Genomic DNA, 21,853 nt, shown 5'->3' on the forward strand with positions numbered 1-21,853 from the left:
ATAAGTTCATTCTCTAAGTCTGGCATCACTGAGATTTGAAAGGAAGTTTGACTGATTCCAAAGCCTACATCCTTTCCCCCTACATCCTCCTAATGCACGTAATGAAGCATTTGCTATCTACTGATTTTTATAAAATAAGTAAGAAGGCGTATGTGATTGTACAGTTAGTTCCCAGGATACCTATCACCACTTTTGATCTGATTTCGGAAGCAAAGTCACCTTAACGGTGAGGTACCATGATCTCCATGTCATTGGCAAGTATGATTTCAGTATCATTTGCTGCGAAAGACACTAAACCACGATGTTTTTATTTGTTACCTTAAGTACTGTCAATAATTCTGTGGTTAGTTGTAACTTTTAGTTATGAAAAAAATCAGCCAAGACGTAGTCAGCATTTTGTTTAAATACCGCATTTCACCAAGGAAAATAAAATAATGAGCTTTATGACATCGTTCGGTTACGCCAACAGACTGATCAAGCGAGTTCGAAGGGGAAGGTTCGGGGAAGAAGGGGCGGCACGGTGAGAAACGAGAATTTGAGCAAGCGCAGAAACAAACAGATGTTAACGGAGGCGAGAAGGCTACCGCTCTCTCACTTTGCGAACTGTCGTAAAGCCCCCAGTGTCGTGCTCGCTCGGTAGAGGAGGGATTGGTTAGGCGGCGGCGGCCGGAGAGCAGCAGCAGTGGCGGCGACGGTGGCGAGGTGATCGGTCTGCGCAGCATAGAAACGCCCGCAGCTTCGGGGAAGGAGTTCCCGTGGGACCAAATTAGGCATTCTGAACCCAAGCCGGGTCAGCTGGGCCGATCCAGGCGCTGCCGCTCGTACAGTTTTGGTGGCGGTGACAGACGCTGCTCTTGACTGTAGGGGCCTATTAGGCCAACATTCGAGGCGCGGATCACTGGCTCTCGACGCATCCTGTTCCCCACTTATATCTCCTGTCTTCCTTCCTGGGCCAGTGATTCCCGGAGCCTGGGAAGAGGGTTGCTAATGATTAAGGTAAGGAGGGCGGGGGGAGGGGATCGATTGGAGGCCGCGCGTGCGCGCAACGGGGGAGGGGCCGGGCTGGAGGGGGAGAAAGAGGAAGGGCTGCGGCCGCGGAAGGCTGGGGTCGGCGACCGGCCGGTTTTGCTGGCTCCGTAGTGACTTAGGGTTTGGGTCTCCGCAGAAGATTTAGTTGTGTTTGAGCAAAGCATTTGTCTACAGACACACCCACCCCCCTCAGTAAGGGTTGTGGGTGAAGGGATTTCTTTCCCTTTTTCGACTCTCCCTAGAGTCTTAGGATGGGGGCTGAGGACTGAGGCGTGGGAGTGCGATTTGACAATGGAGTGATGAAGGTAACCCGCACCCCGGGTGTTGGAGGGCGCTAAGTCAGCCCTGCCGGTTAGGGAGTTGCCTTCTTCTGTGATCAAGGAAACGTAGACCGCAGAACAGCTGAGATACAGACCCGTCAGATTTTGTATAGAGTTGGCTGGTTGGTCATTAAAAAAGAAGCTTGATATTTTTGTTACTGTTTTTAGAGAATTTATCAGAGTCAGTAACAATGTTGTAGTTGGAAATATTTGTTTTGTGCTGCAGAAATAGAGGTTTGTCACCATAGTTCTTAAATAGGTTATAGTAGATCTCTACAGATAAGTTTTTAACGCACGTCTAAGTTTTAACGTTTAAAAAATACCAGGAAGTATAAGGTATTCATTTAATTTGTTCATGTTTGTAGTGTGGGGTGATTCCATTGTATTGCATGCTTTCCTGTTTCTTGGTTTATGTGCAGTATGAGTTTAGAACTCGCTGGGGTGGTAAAATGCCAGCTGACATAGACTTCATTTTATAGTTCATAAAGCTTTTTGAACCTGACTTAACCCAAACTTTATTTCATTTGGTGTTTTATGTTTAATTTTCTTGTTTTAGGGACCTCTTCAACCAAAAAGAACAGACTGGGGAAAAGATAAGCTAAGGTTCCATTTCCTTTCCCATTTTTGTTTTTTGTGTCATTGCTTTCAAATGTTAGTATGTGATTAAGGTATTACATAGAAGTTTTATAATACTGGTTTTACTTGGTCTTATTAGGGTGAAAAATCTACATTTTGATATTTCATTACTATATGTTTTTTAGTAAAAATTTTCATGTCAATGTGAACCAGGTTATTTTTTCATACAAAACAGTAGTGTTCGGTCGTGTTTGTGAGACAAAACAAGTAGGGTGAGAAAGAAACCCTTTCACTCTGAAAAGAATCTTAAATTGTTTTTTTTTAAAGCCTTGAATTATTTTACTTTTGGCCATCTCTTGTCATTTAACCTTGGACAAATGACATCTCTCTCCTGTGCATTTGTTTGCCTCTACAATTCAGAGTAGTATTCTAAGAACTGGTGAAGGTATTTATGAATTGGTCTGAACAATATTGTAGGGAAACTAGGAAGATTAGAGTTTCTCCTTGTACATCAGGGAAGCTGTATCTTGTGTGTATGGATCCTTCTGTCACTTTTTCCCTTTTGTTTGTTCTTTCACTAGAGTTGGTTTTTGATGAAAGATATAGTAAAAATAATTTCATTTTGGTGAAAAATGCATTGCAGTGGAGGTTATACCTTGACAGATTTCACTTCAGTACTCTATTTCTACAGATAATTGAAAAATAGCTATACTGATCTTTAAGATAAGAGGTCAGCAATTTACTCATCTAAAGCAAAGGAATAGTCAGCAGATATTCCTAAATAGTTATTTTCACTTTAAAATTTAAAATGTGGAATAAAAACCTCATTGAATCAAACCAATTAAATTTTTTAGATGCTTCTTGTATTATTTTGTCAAAGAGGGGTTTCTGTAACATGCTTTACTTAGAGCGTAATTATATGTGCCCTTGTTTTGACGTTTCCCCTGGTGGCTAGGATTTGAATAGGAAAAAAAAAAGTGACAGTACTAAAAATGATGGTAAAGTATGTTATAACTTGACATTAACATTCTATGGGTGACATTATTATACATAAAGAGTGTAGGGCTAGAGACAGGATATCTGGATTTTAAATCTAGCTTTGCTTGCTATTCATTAGATCTGTGACTTGTTGGATGACCATCCATCCGGGGCTTCAGATCTCTCTCAACTGTTAAATGAGAAGTGTGGGATAGGTAACTCTAGTTTTCTCTAGGTCCCAATTTTAATGGTTTGCATTTTTAGTTAGGTGTTTTTGGTATTAATCGTATTCATCATGATCCAGTCCCCAGAAAGAAATGCTATACTGAGAGTATTAATTCCTTCATGGTATGTATATATTAGAGACTGGGGGGAAAAAACAAAACAAAACAAATGATTGAGCCATGTTTGTTGTTCTAGATAATGCTTCTGTCCCATTGTAGATATTACTCATGATTAGCTCTCATATGATACTAAAAAATGAAACTTTTACTCCTGGTAATGCTCTTTAAATCATCCTGAGTAATTTTTCTTTCAGAAACCCATAATCATTGTTCAGTGAATTTCCAGAAATGCATTTGAATGCCTTACACCTCTGCTCTTTCTTTGCTGCATCCCATAGTGTTTTGGTAACAGCTGGCCCAAGTTTCTGCAGGTACTCAATTTATACCATGACGTGAGCAGTGAGTGAGCTACAAATGTTTAAAAACAAATACTAAACTGAGCTTACATTTTAGATAGAGGTACTGCATTACTGTTTAATCATCCTGTAAGTATTTATTGATTGTCTCATGTTCTTGGCATTATTCTTGGTCTTCAGTGAAGAAGGCACTCTGCCTTCATGCAGTGGATATTTTATTAGGGGAAACAATAAACAGAATAGCTTTATGTAGTGGTAAGTGCCATGAAGAAAATAGGAGCATGTAATGGAGAGAATGAAAATGGGGCTCTACTGTGCATTGAGAGGTTAGAAAGGGCCTCTTTTTAGAGGTAATACTTGATTTGCGATCAGTGATTAAAAAGAGTCGGCCATAGTGGCAATCTGGAGGAAGAGTGCTGCAGACAAAGCACAGTAAATACATTAGATTGGGTTTGATTCTGGAGAATCTACAATTGTGAATTAATTGTTTGGTTTGTCTGTTAGGCTTTTTCATAATTACTGATAGACAATTGTAAAAGGAAGGTTAAAAATATTTATGTGTAGTAACCAAATGTAATGTGTTGACATTGTTTAAATCCTGACTCAAACCAACTGTAGAAAGTAATTTTTGAAGCACTTTGGAGGAAATTTGAATGTGGATAGGTATTAGATGATTTCAAGGAATTACTGTTAGTTCTGTGAGGGAAGCTAATGGCATTATGTTTATGTAAGAAAATGCCCATTTTTAGAGATGGAGACTGAAAAATGAGGAAGAGAAATTTGGTATTCGTTTAAAAATACTTCAGAGCAAAGAAAGGATGGGAGAGATGAGTTAGATGAAGCAAGTGTGGAATAATCCTGATAATTGTTGTATTGGAGTGATAGGTATATGTGTAGTAATAATATTGTTCTCCTTTTGTGAGGTTTGAAAATGTTCTTACTTTAAAGTGCACTTGAAATAATTTATACCCTATTTAGATGTCTTCTCCTTTTTTTTCTCTTCCTCCCAGTTTTGATAAAATGTAGACTTTTGTTCCTCTTTCTAAACATTCATCGAGAGTCCCTCAGTGTGGACTGTGTTAACATGAAATCATAGATTTCTGTGTTTTCCTGAGGGTATACAGGATCAGCATCTTAGTGTTTATGTGGTTACTAAACAAATATTTTTCTTGGGACATCCCTGGCGGTCTGGTGGTTAAGACTCTGTGCTCCCAATGCAGGGGGCACAGGTTCAATCCCTGATTGGGGAACTAAGATCCCGCATGCTACATGGTGTGGCCAAAAAAAAAATTGTTTTTTTCTTTTTCTAGAGAATTGAGAGTTTAGGAAGTTCTGTATGCAGCTGTGTGCCAGTCTGAGTCACTGTTGTATTCATTTCCCGTATTCATATGTGCTATAGGACATCAGAATAAATCACCTTTTTACTTTACCACCTTTTGACATCCCAGTTTGCCTTTATTTAAATTTTTTATTTTGAAATAATTTCAAACCTAAAGAATTTCAAACCTAAAGTTTAAAAAATGGTACTGAGAACTCTTCAATATCCTCTAGTCAGATTTACCAGTTTTAAAAATTTTGTTGCATTTGCTTTAATGCTCTTTTCTGAGTCACTTGAAAGTAAATTGAATGTATTATACCCAAGTCTCTAAATATTCACTGTGTATTGTATTCTTTTGCATTATCACAATACAGTTACCAGATTCAGGAAATCTAACATTGATAATACTATATTATCTAATCTATCTAATCAATAGCCCCTATTCCAGGTTTGTCAGTTTGTCCCAGTAATAGCATTTGTTCCTTTGTAGCATTTTCCCCATAGGACCCAGGCCAGGATTGCAAATTGCATTTAGTTGTCATATCTCTTCAGTCTCCTTTCATCGGGAACAGTGTCTTAGCCTTTCTCTTTCATTGTATTGACATTTTTGAAGAATACAGGCTATATATTTCATAGAGTATTCTCAATTTGGATTTGTCTGATGTTTCCTTGTAATTAGATTTAGGTTATGCATCCCCAGCGGGGGATTTTGTATCTTTCTCAGGGTATGATATTGAAGTACCTGTTATCAGTCTGCCCCTCATTGGTGATGTTAATTTTTAGTTACCTGGTCACAGTGTTGTCTGGTTTCTTCACAGGAATGTATAGTTATTATTTTTCCCCTCTCACCTAATAAGCAGTCTGTGGGGATAACTTTGAGATAGAGCATATATCCTGCTTCTAATCAGATCTGTATTTTCATCAAATTTCCCTCCTGGATTTAACATCCATTGATGATTCTTGCCTGTGCTGATGTTTATATTGATGGTTGCAAAATGGTTATTTTCTGACTCCGTTTCTTTATGTCAGTAGGCGTTCTGTTTTAAGGCAGAAGCATCCTTTTATCTATCTATTATCAATACTTCCTATCTTACTTAATGGGTTATACTCCATTACTGCCTTTATTTATTTTGATGATCAGATTGTCCCAGGTTTGTCCAGTGGGAGCCTTTCTACCCTGACTTCTATGTCTTTTTGACATACTCTCATAATTTTTTTGGAGTATTTCCTCTCTTTTTGCACATCTCAGTCCTGGAATCAGCCATTCTCCAGGGAGCCCTGGGTCCTTACAGCGGGGAATCCAATTTGCTTTTGAGTTATCTATTTATATATAGAAATAATCTCTTCTTTTCTGGATAAGGACATCTTTTGAGAAACTAAATTTAAATTAGACTTTGATAGTGGGTTTGTATTTCTCTGAAGATTTTGTTTATGAAGTAATTACATAAGATTTAGCAATTATATTTACCATAAAGCAATTATTTTATTCTTTTCTTTTTCAAATACATAAGTTCTAATTTGATCTTAATCGTGATCAAATGAAATAGAAGAAAAAAGGGTTATTTTATTTTATGTTACCTTGTGTGTGTGTGTGTATGTATATGTGTGTGGGGAGGGTTTAACCACTTAACTGTTAAAAAATGACTTAAGGTTTATATACTTAACTGTTGTTGTTTTTTTAAATTTATTCTTTTATTTTTGGCTGCATTGGGTCTTCATTGTTGCGCACGGGCTTTCTCTAGTTGCGGCGAGCGGGGCGCTAATGTTCATTGCGGTGCGCGGGCTTCTCTTTGCGGTGGCTTCTCTTTGTTGTAGAGCACGGGCTCTAGGCGCACAGGCTCTAGGCGCGCGGGCTTCAGTACTTGTGGCACTTGGGCTCCGTAGTTGTGGCTTGTGGGCTCTGGAGTGCAGGCTCAGTAGTTGTGGCTTGTGGGCTCTAGAGCGCAGGCTCAGTAGTTGTGGCACACAGGCTTAGTTGCTCTGCAACTAAGTCCTCCCAGACCAGGGCTCAAACCCGTGTCCCCTGCATTGGCAGGCGATTCTTAACCACTGCGCCACCAGGGACGTCCCTCCTTAACTTTTTTTTTTTTTTTTTTTTTTTTTTTTGCGGTACGCGGGCCTCTCACTGTTGTGGCCTTTCCCGTTGCGGAGCACAGGCTCCGGACGCGCAGGCTCAGCGTCCATGGCTCACGGGCCCAGCCGCTCCGCGGCATGTGGGATCTTCCCGGACCGGGGCATGAACCCGTGTTCCCTGCATCGGCAGGCGGACTCTCAACCACTGCGCCACCAGGGAAGCCCCCTTAACTGTTTTTAACTGAGTCATCAGACATTTTGGTTTGAGGAAATTGTTGCTTTTTAACTAGCTTTTTAAATGAAAATGTTTTTATTGTAATATAGAATGATATTTCATATAAGAGTGGGAACTCAAAGGCACATTATTCCAGGCAGTTATTGTAACATCTTGGTATATTTCACAGCCATTCTCTCACCTTTGCATTGGTATTTGCTTTATTTGTCTTTTAAACTTAACTTTTAAGTATTTTTCCTGGCAGTATTTTGAATGATTTTTATTTTTGAACCAATTGACATCTGTACATGGTTTAAAAGTTAGTTCCAAATGGCTTATAGTGAAAAAAACAGCAGTCCCCTCTGCTACCCCTCCTAATCTCCTAGTTCCACTTCCTAAGTGGGAACACTTTCAGCTCTTAAAAAATTTTTTTTCTTTTGGTATTTACCTTCATATTTCTAAATAATATGCTTATGTATCTACTTAGCCACTTTAGATGTCAGTTTACATTTTTTGTTTTTTAAATAATTATTTTTTTAAGATAAAATACATATCAATACAAAGGATACTAAATTCACAGGGTACAAAGGGTATACAGGGAAAGATAAGTCTTCTTACCATCCCTGTCTTCCCACCACCCAGTTCTTTTCCCTGGAGACATATTCCCTCTTCTTAGTTTATATGTATCTCCAGGGCAGTGGTTCTCTGTGGTCTGTGGAGTCTTGAGGGGGGGTCTTCAAATGTTTCAAGTTATCTGTTGGTTTGAAACTATTTCATAATAATACTAACTTCTTTGTTACATTTGCACTGTTGACATTTGCACTGATGGTGCAAACACAGTGATGGGTAAAACTACTGGCCCTGCAGTGCATATCAAGACAGTGGCAAAAATTGTACTAATAGTCATATTCTTCATCACTATACATTAACGGTTGGGGAAAAAAATCCTGGTTTCATTTAAGAATATCCTCCATGAAGCAGTAAAACTTGTTAATTTTATTAATCTTGATCCTTGAGTACATGTTTTTTTAATATTTCATGTGACAAAATGAGAAGAATGTTATACGACACTTCTGCTGCATACCAAAGTATGATGTTTGTCTTGAAGAAAAATATTCGTGTGATTGAGTTGCGAGCCCAACTAGCAAGCTAGTTACTTTTTTCATGGAACACTATTTTTACTTGAAAGAATGACAAAATGTAGTTATTTAAACTTGGGTATTTGTACATATTTTCTCAAAAATAAATGAAGTGAGCCTGTCACTTCAGGGAAAACAACCAACAGAATTTATTGCCAGGATAAAATTAAGGCTTTCAAGCAGAAATTAGAATTTTGGAAAACATATCTGCCACTGTGATCTTGGCAACGTCTCAGGACCTTGCTGATGAAATTGTTGGTGATATTAACAAATGTGATTTTTTTTATTTGCTGTGTTATAATGAAATGTGTCATTGTTTGGAAGATATTCATAACTCGGTGGACCAACTTTTTTCAAAAGATCAATGCATGATATTAACAGAATCATGCTGTGGGTATAAGGGCCTACTTAAGTGGAAGATAGATCAATAGTTTTTTTTTTTTTTTGATCAATAGATTTTAAATGAAATGGTCTGGAAAGTTTCATTGATATGGTTTCAGAGTCCACCTTGCAACTAACCTTTACAGAATTACGCTTGTTAAGTTTTGGCTTAATATCAAAGAAGAATAATATCCACACTTATCTGAAAAGGTTATTAAAAATATTCCTTCTTTTATCAACTACATATTGGTGTGAAGCTGGAATTTCATTTTAGATTGACTACAGAAGCAGATATAAGAAATCGGGTTTCTCTATTAAACAGATTTGCAAAAATGTACAGCAGTGCCATTCTTACTAATTTTTTTGGAAAAATACATTCATAAATGTTACTTATTAGCATGGAGTGGATTTACCTTTGCTGATTTTAAATAAAAAATTTAAATTTTTACCAACTTCCCTTTATAATATTATTACCAGTACATACAACCCACATAATAAAAGCTCTTTGAGTTCCTCAATTATTTTTAAGAGTGAAAAGGGGTTCACAAGTCAAGAAGTTTAAAAACTGCTGCTACAGCTGGTTAATCCAGAGGGTTAAGCAGTTTTAAGCATTACCTTTTGACTGCTTATGGAAAAGGAGTTCACACTTCTCTCTTTACCGTTTCTCCCAATATAGTTGTATCACAATTTTAGATTATTTTATTTTATTTCTTTTGTTTTTCAAAAACATACTTCATATTTACTCTTTTATTATATAAATATCAGTTTAACCTTTTACTGTAAGAATATAAATGTTTTAAGAGAGGCTTTGTTATTCTTTATACAGATTCACAGTCAGTTAATTGATAAAGGTCTCTGGGTTTCTTTAACTCCATGGTCTAGTATGTTGCATATTTTATTTATTTATTTATTTATTTATTAAGGAAGTGAAAATATCTTTACTTGTAGGTAACGTGATTGTGTATGAGGAAAATCTGAAGGAATCTATAAACAAATCATTAGAATTAATTAGCAAATTTAGCAGGGTTGATACAATATATCCATATACTAGTAACCATTAAGCAATGAATTTTTTAAATGCCATTTATAATAGCATCAACAAATTGAATACTTAATGACAGATGTACATGACATCTGCACTGAAAACCACAAACCATGGCTGAGAGAAATTAAAGAGGGTCTAAATAAATGTGAAGATGAGTCACACTCATGGATTGAAGATTCAGTATTGCCAGTTCCCCTCACATTGATCTATAGATTCATTGCAAGTCTGTTTCAAACTCCACTGTAGTTTCTTGTCACAATGTCCAAACTGATGTTAAAATGGATAAAGTAGATCAAAGGATACAATGTTGCACATTTTAAATAACAATTCAGCATATATTTACTGAATGCCAACTATGTGTTCAACACAGTAATGATGAAAATCAAAGTCTTGGCCTTAGTGGGAAAACAAGTAAATTTTACAGATGGTGATTATGGAAATAACTGAGCTGGAAAAAGAAGATGGGGGTAAGGTTAGCTTTTTAAGTATAAGGTGGTCAGGGATGGTCTCAAGGATAAAGAAACATTTAAGCACAGACCCAAAAGAAGCAGGTAGGAGAGCTTTATGGATATCCTGGGGACAAGCATTCCGAGCAGATTGAATAGCAATAGTATGCTTGGCCGGCAGAGGAATAGCCAAGAAGCTGTTGCGGCTGGAGTGGAGTGGAGGAGAAAATGGTAGTCTCTTAGGACAAAGGTAGAAAGGGTTTATGTCCTTCATTTTTAGGAAATGTTCTTGTATTAGCTTTGATAACTACTTAGTCATTTTTTCCTCTGTTCTCTTTTTGGAATTGCTTGGAAGTCAGATGATTGGATTTTGTTGCTGTTTCATACTTGCTTTTAGTTCCTCTGTGTGTGTGTGTGCGCATGCACATATTTTTAAAAAATGCTTATTGTGTGCCATCTCCTTTTCTTCCCACTCCCCTTCTTTCTGTTCTTTGTACATGTTAGGCCTGTTCCTGCTACATGATCTTTCCTTACTGTTTCCCCCTGCTAGGAATGCTCTTCCTCCAGAACTTCGTGGCTTGGTTGATTGGTGGCTGGTTCCTTCTCATGATTCGTGTCTTTAGTTTCTTAGTGAGGAGACTGTTGATGGTTAACCTTTACCATTTGTTTTATTTCCTTAAGAGCACATATTTCTAAAATTATCTTGATTGTTTATTTGTCTACTTGTGTCTTATTTGTTCTCATTTGCATGCAGTTTCCATGAGAGACTTTCCGTGTTCTGTTCACTGCTGATCCCAGTGTCTAGAATGGTGCCCAGCTTGTAATGGGCTCTCAATAAATATTTATTGAATGACCACAATACATAAATAAATGGTAGCTAATGTATTATCAGTGATATTGTATCTTCTAAAATGTTAATAAACTACTGTAAAATTCATTTCTGTTACCTGTTTCCAGATCCTGATCTGATTTCAGATGCTTGGGATAGAAAAAGTTTGGATAACCTGACTTGTAATTATCCTGCTAGAACTGAATAGATCTTTTCTGAAACCTTCTTCCTAGACTTGCATTTACCCATTTTATTCCAGTGTGAGTGAATATTTTTCCTCATAGATAGCAGTTCTGGGTAGCAGTTCTAATGCCTCGACTTACTTTTCAGTCATCTTCCTTTATCTTGAACAAGTTTCAATTTAAAAGATTTTCTTCTTTTTCCTCCTGTCATCTTCACTAACCCTCAGTTGCCTCTTTTTCAGTTGCCACTTTCTTCCCCAACAAGAAGTCACAGTTTATGTATATTGAAACCAAAATTCTGAAGATTGCCCAAAAAGTATATGAGTAAATGTTTGTAGGCTAGACATGTATAGGAATCCACATTAAGGTTAGGATTACTGTATTTATCTAGAATATGAAATTCTTGAAATTCTTGGAACAGGGTAACATCTTAACTATCTTTTAAATTATCACCTTGAGCAGTGACTGGTAACAAAAAACTAAAAAAGGTTTATTGAGTAAAGTAGCTGACATTAGTATACTGGATAATAAGTCCTTGGTTTCCCCAAACCAGTACCCTGGGATTGTTTAATAGCTTGCTGTTTTTGCTTTTTGCCACAAAGGTTTTCACTTGCTGTCTGAATACACAGATTCAAGGAAGACAGAAATGTCATTTGGTCCAAATAACCTTGGAAATCCCTAAAGTTGCCCATAAAATATAAAATATAGATATACAGTCTCTGAAAGTCCAACACATCCTATTTTTCCTTCAGTGTTGGAACAAATCACGTTTCATTGTTAAACACTAGATGAAGTTGTAAGCTATGTTTGTGGTCCATGTTATGGGAAAAATAAATGGCTCTAAACATTAGAATCTGACAGCACAGCAAGATGCTTATATCATGAGAGGCACATGGGAAGTAAGACCAACTAGAGAGTAGTAAAATATTACCTTTTTGTGTTCATTTTGGGCATACACTCATTGAGCAGAATAGCAGGCATAATCTGTATGGTTTAACTTATTTTTTTTTCTTCATATAGTTGAATTTATATTAGTGTGCTCTCTATCTAGAGGTGTTCCCCTATCCAGTTTTCAGCCTTTACCTTCAGTCATTAAAGTGTCAGTAACTCTTCCTGGTTTTTCTCTTATGACTCTTTTTCTCATTCTTTAGAACATACTATTTAATTAATATTCTCCAGGTTACATATTTTGCCCTAGATCACATAGGTAGAGCAAAAACAACTTTTATCTAAGTACACTTGGACTTCATTCAGGGAGAAATTGTTCCCTTGGACACTTTTGCTCAGCATATTAGCTCTTACATTCTCAAAGTAGCTGCCACCTTTTCTAATCTAGTTTTCTGTTTTATTTTTATTTTGTTACCCAAACCTTTGCTTTGGGGCTTTTAACAACTCAGGGTTTTGGTCTGATCTGCAAGAAGAATTTGAGGTTCTCTCGAATAAGACTAACTTGAGGTGGGTGTACCTACAGAACTGAAGGCCTGCCAAAAAAAAAAGAAAAATTCATTGGGGGCAGATTGTGGACTTTTTTGCCAAGATGATTTCTAAAAGCTAGTTGACTATTTAGCTTTAAAAGCAGTAATGAAAGCCAGTATGTGCATACATTATTTTGCTTAAAATTTATAACCTTTTGAGGTAAATATTTCCATTTTTCAGATGAGGAAATTTAGGCACAGGATGGTTAGTAACTTGATGAAGACTCACAGCAATGATGGAGTTGAAGGGATTTAAGTTCATTAGGTTTTGAGTCACATGAGAAAGGAATTCCAAAATTCAGGGGCTTAATCTGAATTTCTGTAATACCTTTAATGAAAACAGTAAGCTGTATTTTTATTTCCACTGGGCATGGCCTTTGTCAAAAGAGAGGGAAGGATGGTGTTATTTTATTTGGATGGTGTGACTAGGAGGGACTTAATTTTTCTGTGCTTTTTCTGTGTATTCTAGATTTTCTGTAGTGAAGATATTTTAAAAATCAATTGAAGTATAATTTATAAAAAGTGTAAGGCACACATTTTACTGTACAGTTCAGTGAGTTTTGGCAAATATATACATCCATGTAACCAACACCCCAATCAGGACATAAAACATTCCATCACCCTAGAAAGTTCTTTCTTGCTTCTTTGCAATAAGTCATCCCTATCTCCTGTCCCAGGCAACCACTGATCTGATTTTTGACATCATGGATTAGTTTTGTTTGTTCTAGAACCTCATATACATACAAATCATGTAATATTACTGTTTTGTGTCTGGCTTCTGCTCATCAAATATTTTCTGTCTAGCATTTTATTGTGAAAAATTTCAAACATATAAAAGTTGAAAGAATTGAACAGCAAGCACCCATTTCCCTATCACCTAGATTCTACAGTTACCAATTTGCTTTTTTGCTTTATCACATAACATTCCATCTATCCATTCCTCTAACCATTCATCAGTCAAGTTTATTGGTGTGTGTGGTGTTTTGTTTGGCTTTGTATTGCAAATTAAGTTGCAAGACATCAGTGCATTTTACCCCTAAACAAATTCAGCTTCCATGTCATTAACTAGAGTCGAATACTTGTTTACAGTTCTTTGTTTTTGAAGTAAAATTACATACATACAATGAAATGCACAAATCTTATATAATGAAATGCACAAACCTTCATATAAATGGAATCAGTATAGATAGATGTTTCATATCTGATTTCCTTCCCTTAGCAGGATGTTTTTGAGAGTCATCTGTAATGTTACTTGTATCAATAGTTCCTTCTTTGCTGTTGTTCTTGTTACTGTTTGGTATCCCATTGTACCTATATATCATAATTTGTTTATCTTTTCACTTGTTGGAGATTTGCTTTTCCCAGTTTTGGGTTCTTAAGAGTAAAGCTCTGAACATTGACATACAAATCTTTTTGTATACCTGTATTTTCCAACCTAGGTGTGGAATTACTGGATCATAGGTTAGATGAATGTGTGACTTTACTAGCAGCTACTAAGAGTTGTATGTGGAGTTCCAGTTGTGCCACATCCTTAACATTTGGTGGTTTTGGTCTTTGTAGTCTTTTAGCCTTTTATTGGGTATACAGTTGTATCTCACTGTGGTTTTAGTTTGCATTTCCCTGATAACTGAAAATATTGAGCATTTTTTCATGTACTTACTGGCCATTTGTATATGTTTAGAAAAATGTTAAAAATTATTTGCCTGTTTTTGGGGGGGTTGTCTTATTAAGATGTGAAAGTTTTACATATATTCTGGATTCAAATTGGGTGTGTATTTGTATATACATGTAAATTATATATATGTATATGTAATTTTCTCTGTCCTATGCTTGCTGTCTTGCCTTTTTGTTTTCTTAATGGTATCTCTGAAGAATAGAGGGCTTTTATTTTTATAAAGTCTAGTTTATCAGTTAAAAAAAATGTTTAGTCCTTTTTGTTTTCTATGAAATCTTTGCCCATGGTGTGGTCACATAAATTTTCTGTTCATTTCTTTTTGAAGTTTTAGCTTTTGGGTTTAAGTCTGTGATCTGTTTTGAGTTAATTTTTGTATCTGGTGTGAGGTAGGGGTTGAGATTTTTCCCAGACAGCTCACTAGTTGTTCCACCACCATTTGTTGAAAAGACTTACTCCTTCCCTATTATCTTGGCACTGTTGTTGAAAATCATTTGATGATATGTGTGAGGCTATTTCTGGACTTTCCAGTCTATCTGTATGCCAATAGCACCCTGTTTTGTTACAGTTGGGCTTTAATGTCATCTTGCTATTTGTTTTCTATTTGTCCCATTTATTCTCTGTTCCTTTCCCCCCCCTTCTCTTGTCCCCTTTAGTCTTGAGGTTTTTTTAGTTTTTGTGTTTTGTTTTTTTGCATTACATTTTACTTCCACTATGGACTTATTAGCTATACCTACTTGTTTTATTTTTTATCTTTGATGGTCTCTTTGGGTTTACACTATGCATATTTAACTTTTCACAGTCTGCCTTCTAGGAATAATAGACTATTTTCATGTATAATGTAAGAAACACAACAGTCTATTCTTTGCTCCCCTTCTGTGCTTTGTGTTATTATTGTCATACATTTTACTTTTACATGTTAGTAGTTTTGGGAGGATTTCTTTGTTCAAATTTTGGGGTGGTGGCTAGAGAACAATCCTTGTGAAGGTGAGTGTCTTTATGAGGAAGATGCTGGTAGAACTCACTTTTTTCCATTCCACTTTCACAGAAGTGACCAGATGGTGATGATTTATGAAAATGTCTTTTAAATTTGATAAATTCAGACCAGAAAACTTAGATATTTGAGGCTAAAAAAAAGATGGTTATATCATATATTCTTTTTGTAGAACTAGACCAAAATTAGAACTTGGAGCATTTGTAACTGAATGTCTCTAAATATTACCCAGTTATTGACTTTAGGCAAATTATTCAGTGAAACACATTAAAAAAATTCCTCCCCTATGTTTTTAATCTGTATATAAGGTAAACTTAGTTGTACTTTATATTAATTAAAGTTTTTGTTTTTAAATGATTTTGCTCATCTCATTCTAAGCTTTTATTTTCAGGTCTTGATTTTGTCATTCGGTTTATATGTAATCCTTTTTCAGCTTTGTGTCACTTGAGACTATGGTGAACATTCCATTTATGCCCTCATGTGAAATCATGGCTAAAAACAGATTTTGGAATGCACCTTGTAGGCTAATTTTTAATTATACAGCTCATTTTATGTTGCTGATTATTTGTATATTCCAGACAAGTTTTGGGATTGCTCTTTATTCTGTTTTAACTTCTAAGTGTATTGTAGCTTACAATTCTTCTCTACCTATTGAAAGGTAATGAAGTTGAGACTGTGCTGCCTGATTAGAGTGGTAGGGAGCGAGCTTAGTGTTAAGGGTGGAAATGAAGGCAGAACATAGGGCTTTAGTTCTTGTGAAGTAGATTCCTCCGTCTCATACTAAATTAAGACAGATTCTGGGGGAAATCTTGTAATTCTGTGGACCTTAGTCTATTCTTTCATATGCTGAAAAGTATCCCAAGAAGTCATCTTACTTTCTCCTTTTCTTCTTAACAGTAATTCTAGACAAATAGTTGTTTGAAGTGGAATGGCATATTTGAAGATTATATGTTGTCTCTCAGAAGATCATATGTTGTCTTTCAGATCACTGTTTTTTAAAATTTTGTAGGTGTACTTCATCATTAAATTTGTGGTTCATTCAGAGAACTTCTGCCATGGAAATAGGGTAATCAAGTCTTGTTTCTTCCCATTTCACTATTTTTCCTTTTATTCTTCCTGGAAAACCTTCCTTGGTACAGCTTCCCCTTCAGAATTGAATTAAATTCTACTCCGGTTTGTTTCAGTGCATACCTCTTTCATGATACTGTATTTTAACTACCTACTGATAGGTTTCTCTACCTGCTGGTCTGTAACTTTTTAAGGACAGGTCTGCGTCTTATTCATCTTTGTATTTGCAATATTTGGGACAGTCTAGCACTTAGGAAATGTTCATTGCATGGTGTATTTGTTTGCTAGGGCTTCCATAACAAAATACCACATGCTGGGTGACTTAAACAACAAAAATCTATTTTGTCACAGTTCTGGAGACAAGAAGTCCAAGAACAAGTTGTGGGCAGGTTTGGTTTCTCCTGAGGCCTCTCTTCTTGGTTTGCAGGTGGCTGCCTTCATGTTGTATCCTCACATGGTCTTTTCTCTGTGTCTCTCTGAGTGTCCAGGTTTCCTCTTTTTATAAAGGGCACCAGTCAGATTGGATTAGGGCCCACTCATATGACCTCATTTAACCTTAATTATTTCTTTGAAGGCCCTATATATAGTCACATTCTGAGGTACTGGGGGCTAAGGTTTCAACATACGAATTTTGAGGGGACACAGTTCAGTCCGTAGCACATGAATTTTTTGATTTGGCATACATTCCAGCTGAAGGGGATTTGTTATGGTCCAACACCAAACCAAGGTTGTCAAGGTTGGGACCAAAGATTTCCTAGTTTGTATAAGAACAAATGGCTTAATTCTAGTGTTTTGTCTTAATGTAGTTGTCGTACATAATTAATGATTAAGACGCTGTAGCCTTTAGTGCTTGGAAGTACTACTACTACTAAGTTTTCTTTCCTTCACTCTTTATATCCAAAAAAGTGATAAAACACACTCACACATGCATTTGGGTACATGAATGCTTTGTGTACATATTGGCTGTTAATGCATGGTTGCTGAACATTTTAACCCAAGAAATACATTTTTTTAATTGAAGTACAGTTCATTTACAATGCTTTGTTAATTTCTGCTGTACAGCAAAGTGATTCAGTTGTACATATATATACATTCTTTTTTTTTATTCTTTTCCATTATGGTTTATCACAGGATATTGAATATAGTTCCCTATGCTATACAGTAGGACCTTGTTGTTTATCCATTCTATATATAATAGCTTACATCTGTTAACCCCAAACTCCCACTGCGTCCCGACCACACCCCCGCCCCTTGGCTACCACAAGTCTGTTCTCTATGCCTGTGAATCTGTTTCTGTTTCGTAGATACGTTCATTTGTTTCATATTTTAGATTCCACATATAAGTGATATCATATGGTGTTTGTCTTTCTCTTTCTGACTTACTTCACTTAGTATGATAATCTCTAGTTCTATCCATGTTGCTGCAAATGGCATGATTTCATTCTTTTTTATGACTGAGTAGTATTCCATTGCATATATGTACTACATCTTCTTTATCCATTCATCTATCGATGGACATTTAGGTTGTTTCCATGTCTTGGCAATTGTGAATAGTGCTTCTATTAACATAGGGGTGCATATATCTTTTTGAATTATAGTTTTGTCCAGATATTTGTGGGCGGGCTTCAGTAGTTGTGGCAGGTGGGCTTCAGTAGTTGTAGCTCATGGGCTCTAGGGTGCAGGCTCAGTAGTTGTGGCACACGGGCTTAGTTGCTCCGCGGCATGTGAGATCTTCCCGGACCAGGGATTGAACCCTGAATTGGCAGGCGGATTCTTAACCACTACGCCACCAGGGAAGCCCCAGCATTTGTTATTTGTAGACTTTTTAATGATGGCAGGTGTGAGGTGGTACCTCATTGTAATTTTGATTTGCATTTCTGCAATAATTAGTGATGTTGAGCCAAAGAAATACATTTTTATTTGCCAAATTCCCAGTGGTAATTTGGAAAGGTGACACCATTCAATAATTTCTCTGTAGAAATTCCATGAATTATACATAATTTCCCAGTGTATACAGATACATGCCTTGCTATCCCAGTGGAGCTACCAGATAGTTTTAGGCCCTTTCTTTTCCCTTGGTAGTTCTAGCCTTAGAGTCCCACTCCCTCCTCCCTTAGTAGTTCAGTGTAAGATTTTGGGGGATATTGTTGGCAGTAGTGAGGTAATGGTGAGATTGGAGAGCAGGGTAAGCTCCATTGTCTCTCATTTGTCTCCTCCCTTTCCTAGGAATGGGGGAAATTTGCAAATAATACCCTAGTGCCCCCCTTCCCCTTAAAAAATGTTTTTATTTTACAGTTTTTCGTTTACAGAAAAGTTGCAAAGATAGTACAAAGAATTCCCATAAACCCCTCACTGTTTCTCCTATTGTTAACATCTTACCTATTGTACATCTATCACAACTAAGAAACCAACATTAGTACATTACTTGATTGTAGTCTCCTGTGCTCTCACAGTTTTTGTCTTCCCTTGTTTGTCATGACTTTAACAGTTTTGAGGAGTGCTTATCAGGTGTTTTGTAGAATGCCCCTCAGTTTGGGTTTGTCTCATATTTTTCTCATTGGTTTGACTCGGGTTGTGGATTCCGGGAAGAATACCACAGAGGTGAAGTGCCCTTGTTAGCATCATGACTTATGATTGATGATATTAACCTTGATCACCTGGTCAAGGTAGGGTTTGCCAGGTTTCGCCACAGTAAAGTTACTGTCCTTTCCTGTTAGTTTTTTTTTTTTTTTGGAAGCAAGTCATTAAAGGGGAAAAATTGTTCAAAGTTCCACCTTCTGGAAGGGATGTATCTACAATAATCATTTGGAATTCTTCTGTCTTTTCACTCCCACTCATTTATTTAATCATTTGTTTATATCAGTGTGGACTAAATGGATATTTATTTCATACTTTGGGTTTGAATTCAGTACTATGTTATTTATTTTGTTGCCACAACTGTTCTAGCTTTGGCCATTGGGAGCTCTTGCAGGTTGGCTCCAGTGTCCCTTTGACATGCCCCTGTTCTTCTGTGTGTTGTGTCCTTTACTTTTTGGCACTGTAAGATGCTCCAGGCTCATCTGTTTTTCTTGCCACAGTTCTAGTATCAGCCATTCCTCCAAGGAGCCCTGATTCCTTTTGTTGAAGAATGATATTAAAAATAAGGATCTGGGTGCTGGGTCCTAGTGCCCTTTTCTTGACTCTTCAATTCCTGTGCACATTGTTGAAAGTCTGAATCTGGATATTTGGATGAATGGTAGAGTGGTTATAGCATCACACATTTGTATCATAGTACTTGATAGTATCTGTGTGTGTTGACTTTGTCTTCTGCTGTGGAGTCATAAAATCAGATTTTTAAAAGTACTTCTAAGTGTTTAAAAAAAGAAAAGTTAAAGTCAGAAAGCTTTAAGGAATGTATGCTTGTTTTAGGGCAGGCAAATGGGGAAGAGTCATTAGGTTCTTCTGTTTTATTCTGAATTTCAGAAAAGATGAACTCTCTTTGGATGCAGAAAGGAAGGGTGTCATCAGGAAACCTTCCATGGACAAAGAAGTGTGTTTGAGAACTGCTAACAGGAATTTCAGGCTTCCTTGAGCCTGTTCCTCTCCATTATTATCATCATCATTATTGCTGTCATCATCAATAATATTATTTTGCCATAACTGCTGTTATTCCAGCCTTACCTTTCTTTTCCATAATGCTGAAATTTTTTGTTTTTAAACATACAAGTCATTTACAAATGATTTGTAGACTGTCAGGGCAGGTAAAAGATTAGGGAGGTTGGAGCCTCTTTCCAATTGCTTTTGCTGGAGTTTGGTTGCAAGTAATGGAAATTGGAGCTTTTAAATCTATTGCTGCCTTGAAACTTTACTAAGTATTTTAGAAAATGAATGGATCTGGATCAAGGAAAGAGTTTGTTGTTGAATTCTCTTGGAAAACCTGATTTGAAATAGCAACTGTAGCTCTAAGAAAAGGTTTTAGTCAAAGAATAGCAGAGTTCATCTTTGTCTTAACAGTTGAAGAAAGAGCCAGTGATATTCACAAGGTTTTCTGAACTTAATTTCTAATTTTTAAAAAATTCTATAGTTCAGCCTTTGTCCTCCTACTTATATTTAGCAATTTAGATCTGACACCCACTAGGGACTAAAGTTTTTAAATAACAAATCTGAATCTCTCTCCTTTTTTTTTTTTTTTTCCTATTTGGTTATTTCGCTTTATAAATTTCTCAAAAAAAAAGAATTAAAGTAAGTAAAACATTATAGGTAGAATTCACATATGTTTTCCTTCTTGTCAATTTGAAGAAACTTTGCATATTAGGAATATAGTTTCATATTTTGCAGGTATTTTGTATATTTTATTCTTTTACCATTTTTGTGAATTTATATGCGGTTTTTTGTACCATCGACATTGTCATCTTATTTGTACATTTTCAATAAAAATTGAGATAATATTGTTAGTCACAATTGACGTGTTACCATGTTAACCCATGGTAAGCAACTAAAAATTTTTAACCATATTATTATAAATATGTCTAAAACATGCAGTATGCTTGTTTATTTTACTGGGAACAGTCTGTCCTCTGGATGGCTCAGAATCGTGATTCTGAACATCAGCTTTTATTCTTTGCTTATTACAGTGTTGCCCTCAGAATCTGTTTACATAAATAATGTTATTTAATCTAGGCAAATGACTTTTTAGTCATTGGGACAAGTGGCTTCGTTCTTCTATCTTTTAATTATTAGGTGCTGCCACCAGTATTCCATCTGTTATACCTGTAATCAGACAACTAAACTTATTAGTTTTAAATATAAAATAATAGTCTCTGAGTATTGAATTGCATGTGGCCTTTCTGACAATTATTTTGAACCTTCGTAGAATCATTTTCCTTTAGGCTCTGTTCCCAAGAGTTGAAGTTGTTGGAAATCTGACTTCCAAATAAATGGAGTATTTATTACTGCCTTACAGAAAGAGAAAAGGGGAGTTATTTCAACAACATGATAAAACCTGAAGAGTATTTTATGCAAGGGAATTATAAGTTACTTAATTATGAAAGATACCATATTCTAACATGAGTATTTTTTTGGGTGGGAGTATGAAGGTTTTTTTTGTTTTTTTCATTTAGGGGGTATGAAGTTTAAGGCCAAGTGTGGTACCAGGAAGAAACAGCATTCATTCCAAAATGGCATAATTCTGTAGTGTTCTGCAGTTTGTGGTTCTAGCTCACTTGTTGAGCAGTGCTCTGAAAAAATGTAGACAGCTTCAGGGTCATATTTTAGTGTTTTGGCTCAAGTTTCATCGATTCTGGGGATGCAGCCCTTGATTTGGTAAACAAGTTCTCCTTCCTTCACACCACCCTCCAACCTTAAAACCACCTTTTGCCCCCACCGCTGCAAAGCCTTCTCCCTGTCTCTCTGCTTTCTCTCCAGCCTCTTGCTGTTAGCACCACCTTCAATCTAAACTGTGTTAAGTAGAAACATTATCCCTCACTTTTTGATGA

At 36.4% G+C, this 21,853-nt stretch overlaps 1 protein-coding gene across 5 annotated transcripts in view; it reads left to right on the forward strand.

The window, feature by feature from the left end:
• Nucleotides 1-443: 443 nt before the first annotated feature.
• Nucleotides 444-21,853, forward strand: part of RNF111 (ring finger protein 111) — an 81,891-nt gene continuing 60,481 nt past the window's right edge. For 2 of the 5 annotated variants that reach the window (XM_081226788.1, XM_081226789.1), the window contains exons 1-2: nt 444-996; nt 1,906-1,952. In XM_081226788.1, the coding sequence (XP_081082914.1) occupies nt 988-996; nt 1,906-1,952 (56 nt within the window). In that variant the 5' untranslated portion in view covers nt 444-987. The remainder of the gene's footprint in view (nt 997-1,905; nt 1,953-21,853) is intronic. The other 3 variants (XM_081226790.1, XM_081226791.1, XM_081226792.1) reach the window with 2 other exon arrangements.

Source organism: Mesoplodon bidens, assembly GCF_964165515.1.
Source record: "Mesoplodon bidens genome assembly, chromosome: 3".
Lineage (NCBI taxonomy): Eukaryota > Metazoa > Chordata > Mammalia > Artiodactyla > Ziphiidae > Mesoplodon > Mesoplodon bidens.